The following is a 25481-nucleotide window of genomic DNA, read 5'->3' on the forward strand; positions in this document are numbered from 1 at the left end:
TTTACAAAATGAAAAGCTAATACAAAAAACAATAAATGCAGAGGTTAATGAAGGCATTTAAAAGAAACAAGAAATTGCCCTGAGTGTTTGAACCATGTGACCAGGAAGGTTCCAACTTCAATCTCTGGCAAACGCTGACTGACCGGAGCTCTTCACATTACAGCATTACCGCTAAATTTAAAAGAAACATCAGTCCTGGTTCCCATTCCTTGTTATTATATAGTGACCCACATTGGGAGTGCAAATAAGGGCATTAGATTAGGATAGAATCACACTCAGCTATGTTCCCTCCCCTCTGATTAAAAAGCCTGTTGACATTGTACACTGTTACATCAGCAATGCTTGTTTACTTGATGTATTAGACAGGTGCTGCCACCATGGAGCTGTATTCCAGCAAGGACATCAGTCTTCAGAAGTTGATGAAAGAAATCAGTCAAATATACACAACTGTGTTTTTCTGTGTAATGTAGCAGTAGAGTTTCCCTTTGTGCACCCAACAGTTTCAATGGTTCACCTGTTCTGTTTTGGATACCAGGCTTCATAAGTATAGGATGACTGGGATTCAGGTGGAAAGGAATATCCTGGGGAAACCCACTGCCCTAAGGTAACTGCATCCTGTGTTGCTGGGCTGCCTCTAGGTATGGAGACAGATAAGTCTCAGGATGTGGGGTTGCAGGGGGGGTGAGAGGTTCTCCTGCTTTTCCTGCTTTACAGAACTAAATTAAATTTGCCTTCTGGACACCTCTTCAGATTACCTAAATTTGGTTTATAACAAGTTTTTGAAATCTCCAGTACTGTTGAATGAAAGAAAATTAAGGGATGAAGCATTTTCCAGAATAATAATCTCTGGAAACATACCTGGAATTCTTCATGAAACAAGCTAACATTGCACAGCACATGTTTAGCTAGGCATGGAATTGACGTCTTTTTTTACATGAATCATCTTGAAAACTTTGCATCATGTTCTCTATTTTAAAAAAATAAAACTCTAAGTATGCATAACTACACGAATGAAAGTCTATATTATATTTATTTGTTCATGGGATTGGCATCACTACTAGTCCAGCAATTATTACCTGTCTCTAATTGCCCAAAGGATAGTTAAGAATCAGCCGAATTTTGATAGATCTGGAGGCAATGTAGGTCAGACCAGTTAAGGATGGCAGATTTCCTTCTCTAAAGAATGCTAATGAAGAAGATGGGTTGTTGCAGTGATTACATGGTCACCATTAGGCTAACTTTCTTGTCCCATGTTTTTAATTTAATTCAAATTCCACCATTTGCCATGATCTGATTTGAGCTCATATTCCCAGATTATTATTCTGGTGTTCTAGATTACTAATCCCAAGAAGTTACCATGACGCCACTGCCTCCCCCATAAAAGAATAAGTAAAAATAAATAAAATAAAATTTTGGACTACAAATTTCTAACCATGAATTGATCCAAGGGAAATAGTCTTGGCACTATATTTACTAATGGTACAGAGATGCTATGTATGAAAGTTTGTAAATTATTGATCTTGGTTCTTTCTCAGCATTTCTTAATGCTCTTTCAGTTTCATCATCTGTTGTTTGTCTGGTTTATTAGCGGTCCAGAGTTTTGTGGCAGTAGTTAATACTTATAGAAAACAATCCATTGAATATATTTTTTGTTCAGCAAAATCCAGTAGCATCCATTTCAATTATTCGTACTGATTATGCAGTGCTTTAATACAATTAATTTGTAAAAGAAAAGAAAGTTGCTTGCTAGCTAGAGCTTGGGTATTGCTGCAAAAGAGAGATGCTGTTGTGGCTTTTCACCTTGATTTCAATCACAACAGGAAGAGAGTGTTCTCTGATGCATTCCCCGTTAAAGTGCCTCCAACCAATTAGAGTTTGAATTTAAACAAAGCTGAGAGATAATTATTATAATGTGCATTTCCCATAGCAGCAGCTTAACTGATCAGCACCCTACTCTCAGGCAGTATTAATTGTTGCTCCCTATAATATTTGTTATTCTTGCAACTGTCCTGATGAGACATGATGAAAAGCTTTGTGAGCATGTCTCTACGTTTTCAGCAATAGCTTGTATCAAAAAAGACAAGTGGATTTTTAAAAATACACTTGATAACAATAAGTAAAAAACGAAAGGGCAATGTACATTTTTACAATTAAAAATGTAAAGTGTACAACAAATTTCATTCAGGCTTAATGTATTATATAAATTAAAATATTCAGAATTTGACAGAAGACCTGTTTTATTTTCAACCTTAACACTGATTGTATTTATTGCAGGTCAGGATGACCTGCACTGAATAAGACATGCCCCAGGGTTTATACTAAGAGCTGTCCAAGTCAGCTCATGCACCAGAATATGCTAAATTATCTACCCACGCATGCGCTGACTCTTGATTTCCAGCTAAAGCCAGCAGGAGGTTCTTATTCAACACAGTCTGTTGTAAAAGGTCTTGTTTCATAGCCTGAGACATCTCCAAAGAATAAAAGCAAGATATTTTTCTCAGATGTGGAAGTCAAATTAGATAAATTATTGTTATTTATACTTATACAGTTGATGCTGTTCTGTAGATTTGCAGAGAAAGATAAATTGGGTACAGGTTGTACATGTGACTGTGATTTCTTTCACACCCCATCTTCAGAATCTTGTATCATGAAATTCTGAAACCACAAGTGAGCATCACTAACTGCATTAACCACTTTTACCAATTCTCCTCTGGTTGTTTTTTATGTTCTTGTATTTGGTAATTATTAAAACAATAATTACACTTTGAAAATCTGCTATGAGCAGTCAATATAATCTTGACATATTAAAAAAATTATCTTGTAAAATCGGTTAATATTTACATCCTCTGCTTCACATAGTAAAATGTAGATTTGTTTGTATCTGGCTCGGTGTTAGCTTAGTGGAGTATTATTGCCTCCTAGTGGAAGATGATCTTCCATTTAGTACACACACAAAAACTAATAAAACAGCTGATGTGATTGTGATGTTCAACTTAGTATCATTATTTCTTTTAATCAAGTCAAGTAAATATCTTCAAACAATGTACATTGACTTTTGAAACTTCCTACGTGTTGCTTATTTAATCAGAAGTTTAGCAAACTATACTGGATATCAAATTCAATATACTTAGTGTTATAAATTAACATTTATATTTTGGCACCTCCTTGCCCATAAATGTTAGGGAAGGATATATTTGATATATGACAGGCATCCATTTTGCCTACAGAACACAACAGTCCTGTATACATGCTAATTGTGCAAATACTTGCATGTAATTGTTTTGTTGTGTACTCATAAATATGTTTTGAATAGGAGTAACAATTATGATGCTCATGGTCTTGTAGGATTGCTTCCCTTTGTTCAGGCACTTTGTATAAAGCATTATTTTCCAGCTAAATAGGTGGAAGAAAACTCCTTACGAAGTGCAAAACCAGAGTTTGCACGACTCACAACTTGGAAGTAACTGTGTTGTGAACTGGGGTAGTGTTAAACAGTAAAGACAATTATAAACATTCAGTGGACATAGACAGTCAGGTGTAATAGGTGGACAAGAAACAGAAGAAAATTAAAGCAGAGGAGTGTGACATGATTCTTTAATGTAGGAAGAACAAGGAGAGACACTACAAAATGAAGGGCACAATTTTGAACAGCGTGCAGCAACAAAGGGACATGGATTAATATGTGCAACGATGAATGAAGGTGGCAGGGCCTGTCAAGAAAGTGGTTAATAAAAATATCGAGGATTCTGGACCTTGGAAACAAAAGGCACAAATTACAAAGGCACAAATATTATGATAAACCTGTATAAACCTTCATTTGGTATTACACTTTTTTATGATCATCGTATTTTGGGGAGAAGACATTAGAGAATTTGGATGAAAGATTCACATAAGTTGTTTCAAGGATAAGCAACTTAATATTTGGAGAAACTGGTGCTATTCTCTTTTGGAAGAGAAGATTAAAAGAAGTTCAAAGACATTAGTGTTTTGATAGAGTAGATAGTGGGCAAATTTTGCGGAAGTGTCAAACATCGTAGGATGACCCATTTAAAGTAATTAGCTCAAGGAAGGAAGGAATGAGATACCTTTGCCCTGTAAGTGATTTGGGTGTTAAATACGCTGCTGGAGTGTAGTTTGGAGGCACATTAAATCAAGGCTTTCAAAAGAGAATTGGATAATGACCTAAAGAGAAAAGGACGTCTGTGTGACTTTGAGGAAAGTGATCACAAATAAGACCATGTGAATTGCTTTTGCAGAGAGCCAGCAAAGACAGATTGGCCTTATCTATTGTAACCAAGATTCTTTTATGGCAATAGTAAGAAGATGAATAAGAGTGATAGAGGATAACAAGTTAGAGGTTTCCCTCTTTATCTTTTGAGAAAATCCTAAATTTTGATTTAAGTCTTTACTGACCATACAAGAGGAATCTAAATTTTTTCATTGTAATACTGTTTTATAATTTGATGCCCTCCCATTTTCTGATGCAGAGTGTAGGAACATCTGCAAGTCACTGAGTGCTGCATGCAATCTTGTGTGTGATACCCTGTTTAACAAATACAGACAATAACCAGCATTTAATGCAAAGAAAGAAAATGAGTATTTTTATTCACTTTTCCTGCATGATTTATCCACTTCCAATCTTGTAGGAATATATGCTGATGGATTTTGAACAATGTGTATTGCAATCGTGATTAAAACTGAAAATGTGTTGCTGGAAAAGCGCAGCAGGTCAGGCAGCATCCAAGGAGCAGGAGAATCAACGTTTCGGGCATGAGCCCTTCTTCAGGAATGAGGAAGGTGTGCCAAGCAGGCTAAGATAAAAGGTAGGGAGGAGGGGCTTGGGGGAGGGGCGTTGGAAATATGATAGGTGGAAGGAGGTCAAGGTGAGGGTGATAGGCTGGAGTGGGGGTGGGGGCGGAGAGGTCAGGAAGAAGATTGCAGGTTAGGAAGGTGGTGCTGAGTTCGAGGGTTGGGACTGAGACAAGGTGGGGGGGAGGGGAAATGAGGAAACTGGAGAAATCTGAGTTCATCCCTTGTAGTTGGAGGGTTCCTAGGCGGAAGATGAGGTGCTCTTCCTCCAGCCGTCCTATTGCTATGGCCTGGCGATGGAGGAGTCCAAGGTCCTGCATGTCCTTGGTGGAGTGGGAGGTGGAGTTGAAGTGTTGAGCCACGGGGTGGTTGGGTTGGTTGGTCCGGGAGTCCCAGAGGTGTTCTCTGAAACGTTCCGCGAGTAGGCGGCCTGTCTCCCCAATATAGAGGAGGCCACATCGGGTGTAGCGGATGTAGTAAATGATGTGTGTAGAGGTGCAGGTGAATTTGTGGCGGATGTGGAAGGATCCCTTGGGGCCTTGGAGGGAAGTAAGGGGGGAGGTGTGGGCGCAAGTTTTGCATTTCTTGCGGTTGCAGGGGAAGGTGCCGGGAGTGGAGGTGGGGTTGGTGGGGGATGTGGACCTGACGTGGGAGTCATGGAGGGAGTGGTCTTTTCAGAACGCTGATAGGGGAGGGGAGGGAAATATATCCCTGGTGGTGGGGTCCGTTTGGAGGTGGTGTAAATGACGACGGATGATACGATGTATATGCAGGTTGGTGGGGTGGTAGGTGAGGACCAGTGGGGTTCTGTCCTGGTGGTGATTGGAGGGGTGGGGCTCAAGGGCGGAGGAGCGGGAAGTGGAGGAGATGCGGTGGAGAGCATCGTTGATCATGTTTGGGGGGATATTGCGGTCTTTGAAGAAACAGGCTGTGATTAAAAGTTCAGTAAAAAAGAGTGAAAGTTAACTGAAAGGCCTTGCACTCTTTTGCCATGTCTGAAAGAATAAGTATAGGCTTCCAGGTGTGAAATAATTGATAGCATCAACCTTAGATGGCTGGGTGCCATTTGATTGACAGGCCGATGGGCAAGCAAGAAAACTAGCTGCCAACTGAGTATGGAGCAGTTGGGCATTTTGCAAAGAGCTTAAAAGGAGGATTGGTAGATGTCCTGACTAGAGTAAATTGAAGTAAATCACAAGAAATGTTAGGCACTAAAAAATGCTTTTAACTCTGCATTGAATCAATGTTCAGATATGATGAATGTTTAGCATTCCAAACTACTATAATTAAAAGTGGGGTTGACCATAATTTGATTATGTAAAATAGCAGGATAATGAAAACATGTAGTAGCAATTGTTATATGCTGCAATATGTGGTTTAATTTGATTTATTTAAATGGACAGAAGTATATTTGGATCTTGCCATTTACGTATTGCCCCATTAAGCATTATTTTTGTTCCCTGTAAATTGTGGATTATTCCACGAGTGAGAGAATGGTTTAGAAGACTTGGTTGTATCCCTTATTCCTATATGTAGTTTGGGGAATCATAGTGGTTGGTCTGAGTGGGTTACCCTGGTAATCTAGCTGTGATCTGAAATTAGCTATTTGAAAATCACACCCAGTGAAACCATAACTGAAAAATGTGTTGCTGGAAAAGTGCAGCAGGTCAGGCAGCATCCAAGGAGCAGGAGAATCGACGTTTTGGGCATAAGCCCTTCTTCAGGAATGAGGGCTTATGCCCGAAACGTCGATTCTCCTGCTCCTTGGATGCTGCCTGACCTGCTGCACTTTTCCAGCAACACATTTTTCACCTCTGATCTCCAGCATCTGCAGTCCTCACTTTCTCCCAGTGAAACCATGTTCTGTTATTTCTTATGTATAATAGTGCTAATAAACTGCATGTAATTACGTGATAGTTTAATTCAGTTGAGAATAATTTTAGAGCAGCACACTCTCAATTCCTGCTCAACTGATGCTTAAGTTTAGACAAGTTGTCAAGTGAATCATTAAGCCTAAAGGCTTTGTACTTCCACAAATTTGAATTGAAAAAGAGTCAAGTTTGGCTGGTGGACAATGAGAAGCTGATCAGCTGTCAGTGTGCTTCAAAGTAGATTCTTTTTCCTTCTCCAAAGAATTGAAGAATAAAAGTTTCAGTGCCTCATACAACAATGATGATCACCATATTAGTATTTCTACATTAGCTCTAGTGCACATTATGCGTTAGACATTTTTAGTGTGAAAGACCATTTTTAGCACTCTTGATCTGGAAGTCTGTCATGAAGAATGTAGAATAACTCTGTATCACCAGTGGGCCATTGGTATCTAATCTTGTTTTCTAAATAATTTTATTGCGCAATGTTTCTGTGAGAGATTAGCCCCATAAATTAGGAACCATTTAGAAGGAAATTCAGGTGTGTTATAGCCAGCAATGAGAAATGATGCAAATTTTATTTATCCTCTATTTTTGAATCACAATACGGTCTGTTCACAACACCTGTGGGGCACATCTTTATGTTTCCACAATTTATTTTAGGAATTTGATGAAATCATCTTTGGTTTCTGCCCAATAACATATTTCTACCACAGTTCAGAAAAGCAGGAACACATACTGGCAGAGGTTTAGTTGTTTACTCAAATGTAACTTAACTGCTCAAGAATGAAAAGGTTTTATGAAAGGTACAACAAATTTTCAATTTGAGAAACTTTTGACATAGCTGGTCAATTTTGTTAAAGGTTGTGCTGCTGGCTAATTTATGTTTGCAATTATCTCTAGGGACCACCAGGTTCACAGCCCTCGCCACATGCACAGCCTCCACCACACAACCCCAGCAATCCCATGATGGGACCTCACAGCCAGGTAGGAAGACACAAGTAGCTAATCAGCACAAATAAACCAAGGTTATTTGAGCACTAGCTCTGATAGCACTTATACTTGGTCTTATTGTTTGATAATTCATCACTTCCAAACCTGTTTTCATTTGGCAATTTTTCTTTTCATTTGAAACATTGGTTTATGGTTATAGATCTTCATGTTTATGTTAGTTTGGTGAGAAATCTTCATTTTCTCACTGGCACAGACCTAAAGATTTCCTGCATGACATCATATATGTTATTCCAGGTTAGATTAGCACCTACACTGATTTAAGTATACCCTGTTGGCAGATAAATCAAATGTTTGATCTGTTGTTCAGTGCAAGTATTCTAACAAGTATGATTTTAATTCAGCATTAGCAAGTAATGTTTCTAAACATCAACACAGTCATCAGACATTGAGCTTTCGTGAAAATTAATGTTTTATAATTAGAAAATTATAATTAGTATGCTGGTATTTCAAAGCGACATTCAGAAAATGTCAAAACATTTTCAAAAAATGTCCACAACCTATTAGTTGTTCAATGAAGATGAAATCTATGCCACTAGTAAACCCTTTACCATAACTAATTATTGTGGAAAAAGTGAAGTTAACAGCATACTGATCTTGAAAATGTTTACATTTCTTCAGTGAAACGTTGGCAGCTTTTTACTTAGCTCTGCATTTACATAAACCATCCCTACCCACAACCAATTTATTGTTGATCTGAGAAAACAGTTGCCGGCTGTTTATTTGGTTTGAGTTTGATTAAATCAGGTCCTAATCTTGGACGATCTTAGAGTGCTGATGGTGATTGGAAGCAAATGGAAATTGGTTATTTGAGGGTGTGCTGTGCTAAAACATATTTTATCTATATTCCTGAAAGGTTGTCTTTTAAAATATTTGTGATTTTTACAGTTGTAAGTGTTGGTTCAAGTTTAACTATAATAGTTTTAAAAACATGGCCATCTAAAAGGTCTTTTCAACTGTATTTTAATGATGAATGTTCACTATGGAAAAGCCCTTTATTTGTATTTTTAATGTGCTAACATTTTTGTGTAACTATTTTAAATTGAAGACTGCATAAGTACAGGTAATTTCAGGAATAATATTGTCTATTTGACACTATTACAAATAAACATCCAAAGATGTATTCTCAACTACTGTTAAAATATCTATTACAGGATATGTATTATTTTAGACTGCTGTTTTCCCAATTAATGAAAAAACTAAAAACTTTGTGTATTTTTGATCAGCTGCCAGTTAGTTAAATTCATATGGAGAGGTTAAGCAGTCTAATTAATTTCTTAGTAAAACTGTCTGTTGCTTTTGCTATTTATTTTATTAACATTAAATGTTATTTGTTACAATGACATTGTAAAAATAATCAGAAACCTGCAAAAATGTGTGGGGTTTTCAAGAACAGTACCATGAAGCAAACTGCTTTAGCATTTGTGATTAAGTATTTAGAAATGCTAAATACTAAATATTTTATGCATGAAAATATATTTGATACTGTGACAGAACATATTAGTGGCCCTCTTGCTTGACACTCCCCTTTTGCTTGCACTCACTCTTATGGTGCAGAGTGTAGGAAATAGAATGTACACAGAATGTGATCAGTTTGAACTGGCAACTTGATACTCAACAAGCTTATTGATTTACCTTTCCTGTTCACTTATTCCAGTCATTAAGTATTTTAAAAATGCAGAGATACCTATCCAGGCAATGAGTATTAATGTTAATCTTGTACCATATTGTTACTACAATTCATGCAACGAAGTGTTACTCTTGGTTATACAGAAACAGTAAAACCTTGCGTGGAATGTTTTTGGATATTTACATGCTGTTTGACCTGTAGTTGCTGCTATTGGTTACAGGTTGAGGCATAACCATTTGTAAATCACCTTTAGTTTGCATTTATTTTGCATATTGACTTGTTTGTGTTGTACAGTTTAAAACTGTAGATGACTCTTGAGTTTTTTTAAATTTTCAATTTGCACAGATTTATTTGCTGTTTTTTAAAACTCCAAGCTGATAAAAAGAAAGTGTTTGACACTATAAATAATTAATTAATTAACATTAACTGCACCCCTTGCCAAGCTGTTCCAAGATGTTGGCATCGACTCAGCTATTTGGAAAATTGCCCAGGTATGTCCTGTAAACAAAAAGCAGCATAAATCCAACCTAGCTAGTTACAATCCCTTTAGTTTACTCTTGTCTATTAGCAAAGTGGTAGAAGGATAGACAGTGATATCAAATGGCACTCATTCAGAAATAATCTGCTCACTGATACTCAGTTTGGTTTGTCAGAGTCACTGAGCTCCTTGACTCATTAGATCCTTGTTTTAAACATGGGCAAAAGAGCTAAACACAAGAGATACGTTTAGAGTGACTGCTTTTGACATAAAAGCAATATTTGACCATTGTAGTATCAGGGTGTCCAAGCAAACCTGAAATCAACGGGAATTGAGGCAAACCTTGTCAATGTTTGAAGACATACAAAGCACAAGGCAACATGGTTTTGGCCATTGAAGGTCAATTATCTCAGCTCCAGGTCATCATGACTGAAATTCCTCAGTGTCGTGTCCTGGGCATAAACATTCTCAGCTACTTCAACAATGACTTTCCCTCAGGTTTTGCTGAGGATTGCGCAATGTTCAATACATTTCCTGACTCCTCAGACACTGAAGCAGTCATGTGTCCACCTATTGCAACACCTGGGCAATACCCAAGCTTTGAATGATTAGTAAAAAGTAACATTCAAGTCACAACTGTCATGCAATGGCCATCTCCAATAAGAGAGAACCTAACCATCTACCAATGACATTCAATGGAATTAATACTGTTGAACCATTTCACATCAGCATTCTGGAGTTATCTCTGAAACATCAAAATCCATCTAAATACTGTGACCATTTATGTTATGTCAAAGCTCAGGATTCTGCAGTGAACAACTCATTTTCTGCCTCCCCAGGTCAGTTTGCTACCTAACAGGCACAAGCAAAAATACTTTCTAGAAATGAGGAATGAATCTAAGATAAATCAACCATAGCTAATCAAGGAAGTTAAGGAGAGTATTAAGTTGAAAGAAGAAATATGTAACAAGGTCAAAGTCAGTGATAGCCCCAAAGACTATAATAAATTCAGGATCCAGTAAAAGAAGACTGAAAAAATAATAAAGACAGAGAAAATAAACTACAAGGGCAAAATAGTGAAGAGTATAAAAATTGACAATATGAGCGCTTTAAATATATAAAAAGGAAGAGAGAAGCCAAAGTGAACATGGGCTTCTTAGATGGTTTTGGAACAAGGAAACACATATTTTGCCTCAGTCTTTCTGGTGGAAGACACTTTGAATATGCCATTAACATGAAAACCATGAGGGAGAAATTAAGTACCACCACCATGGTGAGAGAAGTAGTACTAGAAAAGCCACTAGGATAAAGGCAGATAAGTTCCTGGTCATGATGGCTTGCCTCCTAGAATCTAAAAAGAGGTAGCAGATACGTTGGTTGTAATTTTTCAAAAATCATTGTATTTTGTAATATAAATGACTTGGAGGAAACAAGTGAATGTGCTGTAGCCAAATTTGCAGACAACACAAAAATAGGTGGAAAGGCAGGGTGTGAGAGGGATACACACAGTTTGCAAAGAGATGTTGTGTTAAGTAAGTGAACAAAACGTTTACAAATGGAGTATACTGTGGGAAACTGTGAAGTTGTTCATTTCGGAAGAAAGAACAAAATAACAGAATATTATTTAAAGTAGGAGGAAAACTGCTGAAAGATGCAACACAAAGGATTTTAGGGGTTCTTGTGCATAAACTACGGAAAGCTAATATACAGGTGCAGCAGGTGATCAGGAAGACTATTAGAATGTTGTCTTTATTTCAAGGGAGTTGGAGTATGAGAATAGGGAAGTCTTACTGCAACTGCACAAGGTGCTGATGAAACCACATCTGGAGTACTGTGAGAGTCTTGATCCCCTTATTTAAAGAAAGATATCATTTCATTGGAGACAGGGAACATTTTCTGCACCGGTATGGAGGGATTGACTTATGAGCAATGGTGTATCAAGTTAGGACTCTCCTTGCTGGAGTTTAGAATACTGAGATGAGATCCAGATGCGCCGGTTTCCTTGTACAATCACTAAGGTGTACAGGTTACATGGATTGGCCGTGCTGAGTTGTCCATAAGGTCCAGGAATGTGCGGGGTTAGCCATGGGAAATTAGGGTTACAGAAATAGGGTATAGGAAGTGGGTCTGAATGGGATGTTCCTCAGAGGGTTGGTGTGGACTCGATGGGCCGACTGGCCTGCTTCGACACTAAGGATCCTGTGATTCACTTGCTGCACCACTAGTGCACAGTGGCAGTGTGTTTGGGAGTACAATTTAGCTATAATGTTGCTGAAGAATGAGGCAACATTATTATTCAAGAATCTTTACTTTTTGTTGACAATAGCATGATTCCAGCAGGGATCAGTTCATGCACTTAGTTCTGTGCACGCGCTAGTGTCCAAACTGTTCCAAGCATGCATAACATTGGTGCCAGTCTTTGTGCCGTTCTGCACATGTACTGGTGTCCATGCTGAAGTCTCTGTGCAATCCTGCCCATGTGCAATGTCAGCTGCTGACAGAGCAGCTCTTTGTGAGCGGTACTATACGAAGAGCAGTTTTTTTTCACTTTTTAAATTTACTCTGTTAAATTTACTTTTGTTTTGCTAATAAATGTGATTTCAACCTTCATTCAGGCTGTGCTATACTTTGCATTAGACTTTTGGGTGATTTTTGAGCAATTAAGAGTGATACTTTTTTTGCTGGTCTGCCCTGAAACTTACTTTTCCCATGGGCCCCATTATTTCTATTAAGCGATAGGAGTACTATCTGTATATACAAGATGCATTACAGCTACTCATGTCTTTGATGGCCTTTTCCAAACCCATCACTTCTACTAATTTGGACAAGACCAGCAGAAGAAAGAGCATAATTATCTGCAAGTTGCCTGTCAAACCACAGTGTCCTAACTTGGAACTATATTGTCATTCCTTCATTGTCACATACTTGAAAACCTGTAACACTTTATTTACAGACTTCCTTCTAGTTTTCTTTAAATGCGTAAGCCTTCGATGTCCTTGCATGGCAGTGACTTCTGGAATCAGAAGTTAATACTGTCTTCAACTGCAAAACCTTAAAGCAAAGGGAAGTTGCATACTAAAAACATTGTGAGTGAACAGACATTTGATAGATTTTTGCAGTTCAAGAAAGTGACTCACTACCAACCTCTCAAGGGCAAATAGGGATGAGCAATAAATGCTGATTTATCCAGTGATGCCTACCTTCCATGAATGATATATTTTTTTTAAAATTGGCTTAGCAATAATTAAGAGGCTTGTTTCATATCAGTTTGACCTTATACAAGCAGTCTCTGATTTATGAACATCTGACTTGGAAATACTCATACTTATGAAAGATATACTATGTTAGTATTAATTTTCAAGATTCACCATGCAAACATTTGCTTAAACTTAGTTATTTTATGCTGTACAATATTGTATTGCGTTTTATTCTCTTCCGACTTGTGTACAAATAAACTTAAAAACTTAGGAATGGAGCCATGCAAAGCCCGGGGACTGTAGTGGTGCATATTGCATGTGCTTTCTGATAATAATGCTTCCTACTTGTAGAAGAAAGGTATGTCTTACATCACATTGAGTGATGATCCTAATTCTGAATGAGAACATCCAGATTTCAGTTCACCCAGGACTTGATCGCTGAAGAAGGTACACTCAAAGTGTGCTCAGATAGGTGTTTTTCTTAATTTGCAAATCCTTCCAATACATGCCATTGGCAGGTTTTTAAGAGTGGGAGAAAGCCATGGTCAGCCATATGACAGAAAGAAAGTTGAAACCTCTTCCATTACTACCTAAAATCTCTAGACTAACACATATGGGCGTAAAGATACACGTTCCTATGTGCACTCTGGATTCAATGAGTGATCGATCATGCATCACCATTTGTGGGAGAAAATAATCTGGCCAGTGATCTTTTGAATGCAGATGAGTAGATGTGATGGATGTAAAGTAGATTTGAAAGAGTGGCCTTTTTCTCACGAAGATAATTTTTACAGCAAGACCATGTAACAGTAGAAAGTGAAATGGATTTGGATGCTTACAAATAAATATGATATAAGAGTTGAATTATTTTTGTTAAAAAGCACATTTTTTCATTTATTTATCTGTTGCAGCCTTTCATGTCACCTCGTTATCCAGGAGGCCCCAGGCCGCCCCTCAGAATACCTAACCAGGTAAAATTATATTTGTCGTGCATTATATCAAGGAACTTCACTTTATGAAGCCTTAAACTAACTGCTGTTTGCTGTGTTGAAACACTTATAATAACTATATTTTAGTTCTTTGGCTGGATTACAGTTTCAAAAAACAACATAAAAATACAGTACATTATATTACTAAATTTCAACATAAAATTATTTTAATCTTGACATTTCACATACTTAAGATTAAGAAATGTAGCCTTCTGTTTTCAGTAGCCATTCTAATTGTTGATGAAAATAAATAGAAAATTATGTTTGCGATAATATTCCTCCTCATTCAGTGCCTGATTAAGGGGCACAGCATTGAAAAGAGGAACTGGTGGGAGGACATCATTTTTCAGTTGACTACTCATCCTTCCAACCCCACCCTTCGACTCCTTTCTGCCATTACTGACCTATACCTAGGCCTGTCTTTGAGTAGGTGTAGTACCAGCAGCAACCATACAAAGGAAGATTGTTGTCTTTGTTGGATATTAATCATCTCAGCCGAGGGAATCATGCAGGGGTTCCTCAGGGTACAGAATCATCAGCTGCTTCATTGATGACCTTCCCTCCATCATAAGGTCAGAAGTGGAGGTGTTCACCGATGATTGATTGCATGATGTTCAAAACAATTTCAAGTCTTCAAACGCTGAAATAGCCTGCGTCAAGTACAGCAAGATGTGACCAACATCCAGCCAGGCTTGGACAGACAAGTAACAAGTAATTTTTGTGTCGTCTAGATGTAGGCAATGACAAAGTCCATTAAGACAGAAACCTAACATCTCCTTTCAACATTAAGTAGCACTACAATCACTGAATCCCTCAGTACCAACATACTTGGTGGTTACCATTCATCGGAAGCTGAATTGGACCAGCCATTTAAATACTATGGCTACTAGAGCAGATCAGAGGTTAGGAGTTTTTCAGTAATTAGCTCACCTCATATCTCTCCAGTGCCTATCCATTGTCTACAAGGCTCAAGTCAGGACTGTGAGAATACTGTTCTCTTGCCTGGATGAGTGCAGCTCATGAGAAGCTCACTACCTCTGGACAATGCAGACTCCTTCAGAAGTATCTCCACCACCATTCAACATTCACTTCCTTTATTATCTGGATATACTGCAACAACACCTAAGGTTCCTTCCATGCCTTCTGGATCCCTACCACCTAACAGGATAAGGTTAGCTGTTTCTTGGGACCACCTACTTGCAAGTTGCCCTCCAGGCCACATGATATCCTGACTTGAAAACATACCTCCAGTTATGGATCAGATTCTGCAGTTCTGTTCCTAATGGCATCTATATCCGAGGACTGAAGCAATTCCACATTTCAGCTCACCACCATCTCAAAGATAATTAAGGATGAATGTTGAGTGTTGGTCAAGCCAGCAATGCCCAAATCCCTTGAATGAAAGACAATACGTGTAAGATGACCAAATGTTTATTTAAGGAGCTATGTTTTAAACAGCATCTCAAAGGTGGAAAGAGAAAAAGAGAGGCAGATCGGCTTAGGGAGGGAATTGTAAGGCTTTAGGCCATAGACAACTGAAAGCAGTGATGAATAAAATCAGTCATATGCAAGAGGCTAGAATTGGAGGAGCATAGAGATCTTTGCGGATTGCCGGGCTGCAGGAGATTATGGATATATGAAGAGACTGGGCCATGGAGGATTCAGAAACAATGATTGAGAATTTTAAAATGAAGTTATTGTTCAACTAGGAGTCAGTGTAGATCTGCTAAATGGGGTGAGACATGAACAGGGATTTGGTGGAATTTAGAAGTTGGCAGCAAGGTTTTGGATGATTTCAAACTTAGATGTTAGCAATGCTGCAAAGCCAATCCTGCATTGGGCCATTATTATGTAAATTGACTGCCTCCCTCCCAAGAGCAAGCTTTTCCCTGAAAATTTCTGGGAAGAGGGAATGCTTCTTGTGCCTATCTCAAATTGCGTCCTCAATTTTCCCAGCCCCACTAATTTTGCACCTATCATTATAGGATCAGGGAAATTCAGTCCTATTTTTAGTTGGACAAAATTTCTGCCCATCTAGTGCCAAGTGTCATTCAGGCAGTCTGATATTTTTAAAATATAGGACATGATATTGAAAATGCTGCAATTCCTTCGTATTTATGGAGTACTAGAAATTGGATACAAAGGTTTCACAAATGTTTTTCCTACTTTTACTGTGTGACTTCAATGAAAATAAAAAAGAGATAAAGAATTAATTTCTTAATAGACCGCGTGAACTTCTTGCACTATTCTGTTTCAAGGTGGTTCTGATTTATGAACATCCAACTTACCAATGCTGACTTATGCAATGGTGTAATTTTAAAGGTTCGACATATGAACTGATGAATGGCTCCTTTATATTATGCTGCATTGTGTTCCAAACTGTGTACAAATCCACTTGTGCATGGACTTCAGATTGCAATCTGTTCACAACCCGGGAACTGCCTGTATTGCAGTACAATCCTTTTTTGCAGGGCCTTCATTTAAATACATAAATAAACCTCTGCAAACAATCATGCCAATCCATAACATTTCAGAATTTGAGGCAATGATTGGTATATAACTTGCTGGCGAGAAGACCTGTGAAACTAGGTAGAACTTATTTCATATTCAGCCAGGATTAAAAAAAAAAAATCAGTGTTCCCCCAGTCTATGTCAGTTTCTTGATCAGTGAGTTATGTTCCGATGTCCCCTTTTATGCTTACTGACTGTTTACAAATTTATGTTGCAGAGATGCTATGCAATTGGCAAAGTTGTAAAATGCCAACGTTACATAGTCACTGTTATGAATGTAAAGTAACTGTGCTGAAACATGATGAGAATTCAAATGTAAAATATGCAGGCTCTGTTCACCAAACTGCAAAGGATCCTCTATAACATGGCACAGTACTGATTACAAGCAGCCAGGGACGGACATGCGATAGTGCTGGCTTGCCAGAGGATTAGAAACCGAAGATGAGTGTCTTTGAAAATAAACGGTCGTGCTGTCTTTGCCTTACTCTGTGGCTATAGGTCCAGTTTGAGGAGGCAGCTCAATCCTATAACCACTTTGTGGAAACATGGCCATGGGCACTTTTAAGCTATGTTTCAAACAGGAAGAATGCTGTTTGAGTACTCCCCATTTGAGAACATACAAATTAAGAGCAGTAGTAAGCCATTCAGCTCCTTCAACCCACTTCGCCATTTACAAATCATGGCTATCTAATTGTGGCCTGACCCCATGTTTCTGCTTACCCCCGATACCTTAATATGAACAGTATCATATTCCAACCCCATACGGAATGCAAGCAGAATCCCCGTGAGTTGGTGTGTGTGACATATACACGGAGGCCTTTCAAAACCACAATTCTCCATCTAAAGATCCAGCACTTTTCATGTGAAAGAACTTCTATCAACTCGTCCGTTGACACAGTATTTCCCTTAACTCTACAGCCACAAAAAGCAAAGTCAAATGCCCATCATCTGCAAGTTAGATGGTACAACCTTGGAGGTGGTGTGATTACAGGGGTGAACCCTGAACAACATTGAACTCTGCATGTTTAAGCATGGACATTAATGAGACCAGTGAAAATTAAATGAGGTACTAAGTCAGTATTGAATACTGACTTGATTTCAACTTTTATCAACTCTGCATTTTTCTGGCCCATACATGGGACACCTACACTACTGCCCTGCAAAGCATGGTGTTCAGAGTGGCTGTGTTACAGGTCATCAGAGAGATGCCCTGACAATTTTGTATCACCCTGGTCTTGGAGTATCGACGCTATCAAAGTCAAAGTTGTTGCCTTTTATTCCTGACTTGCACACTTTGGACATTCTGTCAAAGTAAGTACCATCTCCGAAAGTGTTCCTCTGTCATCTATTTTCTTAATGTCCCCAGTGCACACTAATAGTGATACTGATTGTGCACATTGGCTACACTTGAACTTGATTTGACTGCCTTTTGTCATTTTTAATTCTCTTCTGGAGTTGCTTCTTAAAGGCTATTCAGTAGGTACTCCATATCTTTTTGATGTCTTTGCTGACATCTTAACTAAGTTGCAAGAAGTATCAAAGAAGCTCAAATATACACTTTATACAATGACTTCTTGCTTACAGAATATTAGATTTGTACAGTAATCCCATGTTCCAGGTGCTAGATTTTTAGGTGGGTTATAGACTGGAGGTGAGATGACAACGCTGTAGAATTGCTGAGGCTGTGCTCAGCAGGTAGATTTGAGTTTAATACATGTACAGTTGTATGTATGTAATTAACCAAAGATTAAAGAGTAATTAAAACGAAGTCTAAAATTTCATACACAACGATTTTACTTGAATCAAAAATCACACCTCAGAATTAAAATAAATGTATTTTTAGATACAAACATACAAACGAACACATGAAATGGAGAGGGCCATTCAGTCCCTCAAGTCTGCTCTGACATTCAATAAGATCATATTGATATGATTGGAACCTTGAATCCACATTTCCAACTGCACATGATAACCCATCAATCTCCTTAATTAACAATAATCTATCTACCTTTGCCTTAAAAAAATCCAAAGATTTGACTTCTACCATCTTTTCTGGAAGTTAGTTCCTGTCCTTGAAAACACCAAAGGAGAAAGGCCCTTCAGCCGATCATGTCCATGTTGGTCAAAAACAACCACCGAACCCTTCTAATCCTATTTTACAGCACTTGGCCCATAGCGTTGTATGCCTTAGCAAAACAAATGCACATCTAAACACTTGTTGAATGTTATGAGAGTTTTTCTGCCTCTATCACACTTAAAGACAGATTTTCATCACCCTCTGGATGAAAAAGCTTTTCCTCACATCTTACAACTTTCTGCACCTTATCATAAATCCCCTGGTCCCTTCATCAAGGGGAAAGGTTTCTCTTGTTTACCCTCTCTGTGCCCCTCAATTTTAGACATTTCAATCATGTCACCTCTTAATCTCCTCTGCCCGAAGGAAAACAAACTCAGTTTGTCCAGACACTCTTCATAACTGAAACATTCCAGTCCAGACAACAACCTGGTAAATCACCTCTACATCCTCTCCATTGCACTCTCATGCCTACTACAATATAGATTCTTGCACACATTACACTAGCTATGGCCTAGCTAAATTTTTATACAATTCTAGCATAACCTCCCTGTTCAACTTCTCTGCAGAGTTCTGAGGAAAGGTCACCAAATCTGAAACATTATTCTGATTTCTTTTCACAGATGCTGCCAGACCAGCTGAGCTTTTCCAGCAACTTCTGTTTTTTGTTTCTTCCTGTTCTTAAACTCTGTGCATCAACTAATAAAGTCAAGAATACCATATGCATTCTTAACCACTTTATCCACCAGCCCTCTTACCTTAAGGAACTAGTGTACATGCAGACCAAGGTCTTTCTGATCCTGTGTACTTCCCAGGCTTCTATTGTTCATGTATTCCCTTACCTTGTTTATTCTTCCCATCTGCATCACTTGACATTTATCTGTTTTTGTTGTCTAATCTCTTTTTTTTTTAAAATGAGCAAACTCTGATCTTCAAGCAGTGTCTGGATTAGTGGTGCTGGAAGAGCACAGCAGTTCAGGCAGCATCCAAGGAGCTTTGAAATCAACGTTTCGGGCAAAAGCCCTTCATCAGGAGTATTCCTGATGAAGGGCTTTTGCCCGAAACATCGATTTCGAAGCTCCTTGGATGCTGCCTGAACTGCTGTGCTCTTCCAGCACCACTAATCTAGAATCTGGTTTCCAGCATCTGCAGTCATTGTTTTTACCTCTTCAAATAGTGTCCAGAGTTCTAAATTCTCCATAAGAGTAAACATCCTCTCTGCAGGTTTCCCTGTCACCACTCCTCAGGATATTATATGGTTCAATCAATTAATTGGTAAAGTGTGTTTCTTCCTTTTTATACCCCATTGCTGACAGTCACTTGGAGGAGTCCCAGGAACACAACCATTGCTGCCCAGTGGGATAGATCCAACGCGGCAGCAAGGTATGTACCTTGCTCAATTCTATAACGTTTTTCAGACATTCTTATCAGTGGTTTGATGAAGTACTTTATTATTTGAAAATAGTCCTAGCATTTTGTGTTGTCCTTTTAGTATCCAAAAATCTACTCTTATGTGGATAATACAGTACTAGACATTTACAGAAAACATTAATCACAGTATTTACAAAATGTGTTACCTGTAATTTGTAAGATACATAACGAATTACACCTTTTACAATGCTATTACAATATTATAATGCAAATACAAGTGACAGAAAATATCACCTAGACAATGCTATTTTAAGCTGAAACCACTTAGATTTATATTGATTTTAATTGTGTTTAATATATATGTATTTGTGTACACACATTGTGTTATTTATATTTATTGCCTATAAAGTGTAATATTCTATTAATTGTTTTGATACGAAATTTCGTAGTTTACTACAGATTTTATTGTTGCAAAATACATGTTCTCATTTATGAAATCTGTAAGTCAACTGAAATGTACTAACCTTTCTGTAGTCCTTTGTGATGTTCTGAAGGAATTGATAAACCACGGGAGGGATAACTCAGGTTTGTGATATTTTACCAATCAGGACATCCAACCATGGGTGGACCAATGCAGAGAATGACTCCTCCACGGGGTATGGTTCCCCCCTTAGGACCACAGGTAATTAGTAACTAACTGTATTCATTTTATTTGCTGTTTGTGTTTGCATATTCATTAGCCAGAAAATCAGTATATTCATTCTTAATTGGCTATGTTGCATGTATTTTAAAAGTCCTGACTGAAAAGTAATCCACTCTTTGATATAGATGTGAAGCTTAAAGTTTCCACTGAACTTTCAGTATTATTCATATTACAAACACAGGCCACTTTCCTCGAGTTTTACTAGGGATATCATTAACCTACTTTCCTTTCTTTCCCCCTTCCTCTCTGGTTTTCTTTTCTTTATGGTAGTCTGACCCTTGGTTATCATTGCAGAGTTACGGAGGAGGAATGAGGCCCCCGCTGAATGCTTTAGGTGGTCCAGGCATGCCTGGAATGAACATGTAAGTAAAGAAACTTCTTACATGTTGGATACATTGCTTCTCATGTCCTTGCTTTCTTCCAATACAGTCAATATCTTTATGTATACCTGCCATTTTTCTTTTTATAATCTTTTCTAACTGCACTTTTGCCTTTAAAGATCCAGGCATTACGCTAGATGTCTTTTTTTAATCCATTTGGAATCATTCAATTCAGGTTGTTCTTATTTCATGTTTTATTTTCTCACAATGCACTATTTAAATTTAGTGTTTTGAGCTGCTTCTGCCACTTATTATTCAACATCTTACCATCTTCTGTGCTCCATCTTATAGTTTGCCTTGCTAAATCATTTATACAATGGAAAGCAAACATGTCTCAACAGAGTTCTGTAAGCATCACAAAACCTCTGTTTGCTCCTTACACCATTTTAGCTCTAATCTGTTATTGATTAAGAATGAACAACTTTTGGCAGTGCAGGTGATGCTCACATCCTGTGAAAGACTAAAAATAGTTGTTACATAATAATAGTTGTGCTATTTTCTGTGGGTTTTTTTGTTAATTTGCCTGCATATTACTTGTTGCAATTTTGTTCTGTTCCCCAGCTAAACCTCTCTCAATATGACTGGAATACCTTAAACCATGTGTGTCAGCATTCGTAACAAAACGCGTAACATGTATGTACAAGAATCCTAGTTCAGGGAAATGTGGCACACTGCTCACACTTTTTACCCATTCAAATCAATTTCCTTTATCTTGATTTATAAAACAATAAAAATTTATTTGAGCATAAACAACTCTTTTTTTAAAAATCTACATTGACCTGCCCTGATGAATCCATGCTTTGTCAAGGTTTTAAGTCCAGACCTTGCATTAACCCATTACAGAAGGTAAGTATATGACCACATGACAAATTAATGGCAAAATCAATGAGCCCAGTCAAGGATGAGAGGAAAATTATTACCTCTGAGTTCTGTAGATGAATCTAAGATTCTAAGACTCTCTTGAGAATAAAATTGGTGATCCGGAAATCTACATTGGCAAGGGAAGTAAACCTATCCGGATTATCACAGAAATGTAGTTCAACAATGACACATTTTGGTTAAATATATGGTGATATAGACCAGTTTGTAGAAAAGACAAACTGAAAAGAGATATAACATTTTATGTGTGTACTTGAGCCTGAGGGAAAATAGAGATTCTTACAAAGTGTCTCAACTCAATTTTGAGAGAGAAAGGGGTAAATAGGACTACAGATATATCTGGTAGGTTGTGGAAAAGTCACTGCTATAAATATTAATTAAATGGAAATTGTTGTTAAAATGTAATGCAACTGCAGGAAAGATATGATGCAAATCAGTCACCATGTGTTGTCTATCCAAAATTCACTGGAGTTTTTTTAAAGAAAAAGAAGAGACTTTCTGGTGACTAAATGCTGTGGATGTACTATTTTTAAATTTATCAAGGCCTTTGACACCATGCCACATAAGCAATTAGTCTACATGCCAAAATCCAATTTGACAATCATGACTTTTCTAATATTAGTGGAATTAGCATTTCTAATGCATTTTCCTTTTAAGTATTTACTTCCCGCAATGGCATTGCCTCAATCTCCTCAATCTCCTCATTCCCATTTTGTCCATCTGCCATATATAACAATTGCTCGACATACCCATGTTTCCCTTCTCATCGTTGCACTTTGGCAAAGATATAGTGACCTTGGAAGGGATGCAGAGCAGTTCCATCAGAATACTACCAAGATTTCAAGGTTGTGATTATGACCAGAGATTGCATTGGACTTGTGTTCCCTGGAAAGCTAAAGGGTGAGCTGATTGAGGATTTCGAAATAAATTGACAGGATCGATAGAACTAATTTTTATCTGGACCTGAACTTGAAATGGAATAGGCCATTCAGGGGAGAAGTTAGAAAAGACTTCTTCATCCAGAGAGCTGTGGATGTGTCACAAAAAGCAATAGATGCTAGCTCAACTAATATTAATTTTGAGGTTGATGTAATTTTTCTGAATAAAGGAATAAGGAGTAAAAGCAAAATACTTTGGATGCTGGAAATAAAGCATTAAATATTGGAGAAACTCAACAGGTCTGACAGCATCTATGGAGGGAGAAACACAGTGAATGTTTTGTTTCTGATATGGCACCTATTTGCAACTGATTTGCCTGTAGTTGAAACTTTGTTTTTCTCTCCCAGATGCTGTGAGACCTGCTGAATTTCTCCAGCACTTGTTTTTATTAGAAATAAATCTGGAGCCAGGACAGTTGGATACAATTAAGATGATTTAATCATGTTGAAGAGCAAGCAGGCTGTAGGAACTGAATGCAGTGCTGTTGTTCTGTTTTTCCTAATATTCAAATACAAGATGACCACCGTCAATTTAAATAATGCCACCTCTTCTTTGATGATCCTTTTTAGTTATTTGTGTATGAATGCCATTGTCATTTTCCATTTGCACTCCAGCTGTCTAATCTTACACTTTGCTTCACTTTGATATCCTTCAAATTGGGGGTGGCGTGGTGGCACAGTGGTTAGCACTGCTGCCTTACACTGCCAGAGACCCGGGTTCAATTCCCACCTCAGGCGACTGACTGTGTGGAGTTTGCACGTTCTCCCTGTGTCTGCGTGGGTTTCCTCCCACAGTCCAAAAATGTACAGGTTAGGTGAATTGGCCATGCTAAATTGCCTGTAGTGTTAGGTGAAGGGGTAAATGTAGGGGTGCGTTGCGGGTCGGTGTGGACTTGTTGGCCCGAAGGGCCTGTTTCCACACTGTAAGTAATCTAATCTAATTGTTGAAGGTTCCTTTTATATTATGCACTCTAAGTTGATCTTTTGTGTCTTTCTATTTTTTTCTCTTTTTTTTCTATCTATGAAAACCTAGCCATTGACAAGCCCTGTTTATTCTGAGTTGAAATTTTTGTAATCTGTATTTTTTCCATCTCCTATTTAAATATGTACCAATGCTGGTATAATATATGACCTGCCTTTTATTTTAACCTTTTTCAATCTTGATGATTTCCACAGTTCTTTTTAAAAGCATCCATACATAAATTAAATTATAAAATCTATGCTGATCAGTGGTATAGCTCAAGATCTGCTTAATGGATGGCACCTGAGATATTGACAATAAAATGTCATAGAGATATACAGCACGAAAACAGACCCTTTGGTTCAACTCATCCATGCCAACCAAATATTCCAACCCAATCTAGTCCCACCTTTCAGCACCTGGCCCATATCCCTCCAAATTCTTCCTATTCTTATAGCCATCTGGATGCCTCTTAAATGTTGCAATCATACTAGCTTCCACCACTTCTCTGGCAGCTCATTCCATACATGTACCACCCACTGCATGAAACAGTTGCTCCTTAGGTATCTTTTATATCTTTCTCTTCTCACCCTAAACCTATGCCCTCTAGTTCTGGACTCCCCCACCCCAAGGAAGAGACTTTGTCCAGTTGTCCTATCCATGCCCCTCATGATTTTATAAACCTCTATAAATGTCACCCCTCAGCCTCTGACGCTGCAGGGAAAACAGCTCCAGCCTGTTCAACCTCTCCCACGAGCTCAAATCTTCCAACCCTGGCAACATCCTTCTAAATTTTTTCTGAATCCTTTCAAGTTTTGCAACATCCTTCCGATAGGCACACAATATTCCAAAAGTGGCCTAACCAATGTCCTGTACAGCAACAACATGACCTCCCAACTCCTGTACTCAATACTCTGACCAATAAAGTACAGCACACCAAATTCTTCTTCACTATTCTATCTACTTGCAACTCCACTTTCAAGGTGCTATGAACCTGCACTCCACAGTCTCTTTGTTCAGCAACACTCCCTAGGACCTTACCGTTAAGTGTAAAGTCCTGCTAAGATTTGCTTTCCCAAAATGCAGCACCTCACATTTGTCTAAATTAAACTCCATCTGCCACTTCTCAGCCCATTGGCCCATCTGATTAAGATCCCATTGTAATCTGAGGTCACCACCTTCACTGTCCACTACACCTCCAATTTTGGTGTTATCTGCGAGCTTACTAATTATATTTCTTCTGTGCACATCCAAATCACTTATATCAGTGATGAAAAATAGTGGACCCAGGCACCAATCCTTGTGGCACTCCACTGGTCACAAGCCTCCAGTCTGAAAAACAACCCTCCATCACCATCCTCTTTCTTCTGCCTTTGAGCCAGTTCTGTATCCAAATGGCTAGTTCTCTCTGTATTCCATGGGGTCTCCCATGGGGAGCTTTGTCGATCGCCTTACTGATCACATCTACTGCTCTGCCCTCATCAATCCTCTGTTACTTTTTGAAAAAACTCAAGTTTGAGATATGATTTCCCACGCACAAAGCTGTGTTGACTATCCCTAATCAATCCTTGCCTTTCCAAATACATGTACATCCTGTCCCAAAGGATTTCCTCCAACAACTTGCCCATCACCGGCGTCAGGCTCCCTGGTCTGTAGTTCCCTGGCTTGTCCTTACCACC

General features: G+C 38.3%; 1 protein-coding gene across 6 annotated transcripts in view; it reads left to right on the forward strand.

Annotated features, from left to right (window-relative positions):
- The window catches only part of ssbp2b (single stranded DNA binding protein 2b), a 384828-nt gene that overhangs the window by 293436 nt on the left and 65911 nt on the right, over nucleotides 1-25481 (forward strand). For 4 of the 6 annotated variants that reach the window (XM_072582549.1, XM_072582579.1, XM_072582569.1 and 1 more), the window contains 5 exons: nucleotides 7584-7667; nucleotides 13908-13967; nucleotides 19887-19953; nucleotides 20550-20623; nucleotides 20939-21006. In XM_072582549.1, the coding sequence (XP_072438650.1) occupies nucleotides 7584-7667; nucleotides 13908-13967; nucleotides 19887-19953; nucleotides 20550-20623; nucleotides 20939-21006 (353 nt within the window). The remainder of the gene's footprint in view (nucleotides 1-7583; nucleotides 7668-13907; nucleotides 13968-19886; nucleotides 19954-20549; nucleotides 20624-20938; nucleotides 21007-25481) is intronic. The other 2 variants (XM_072582558.1, XM_072582587.1) reach the window with 1 other exon arrangement.

This window comes from Chiloscyllium punctatum, chromosome 2 (assembly GCF_047496795.1).
Source record: "Chiloscyllium punctatum isolate Juve2018m chromosome 2, sChiPun1.3, whole genome shotgun sequence".
NCBI lineage: Eukaryota > Metazoa > Chordata > Chondrichthyes > Orectolobiformes > Hemiscylliidae > Chiloscyllium > Chiloscyllium punctatum.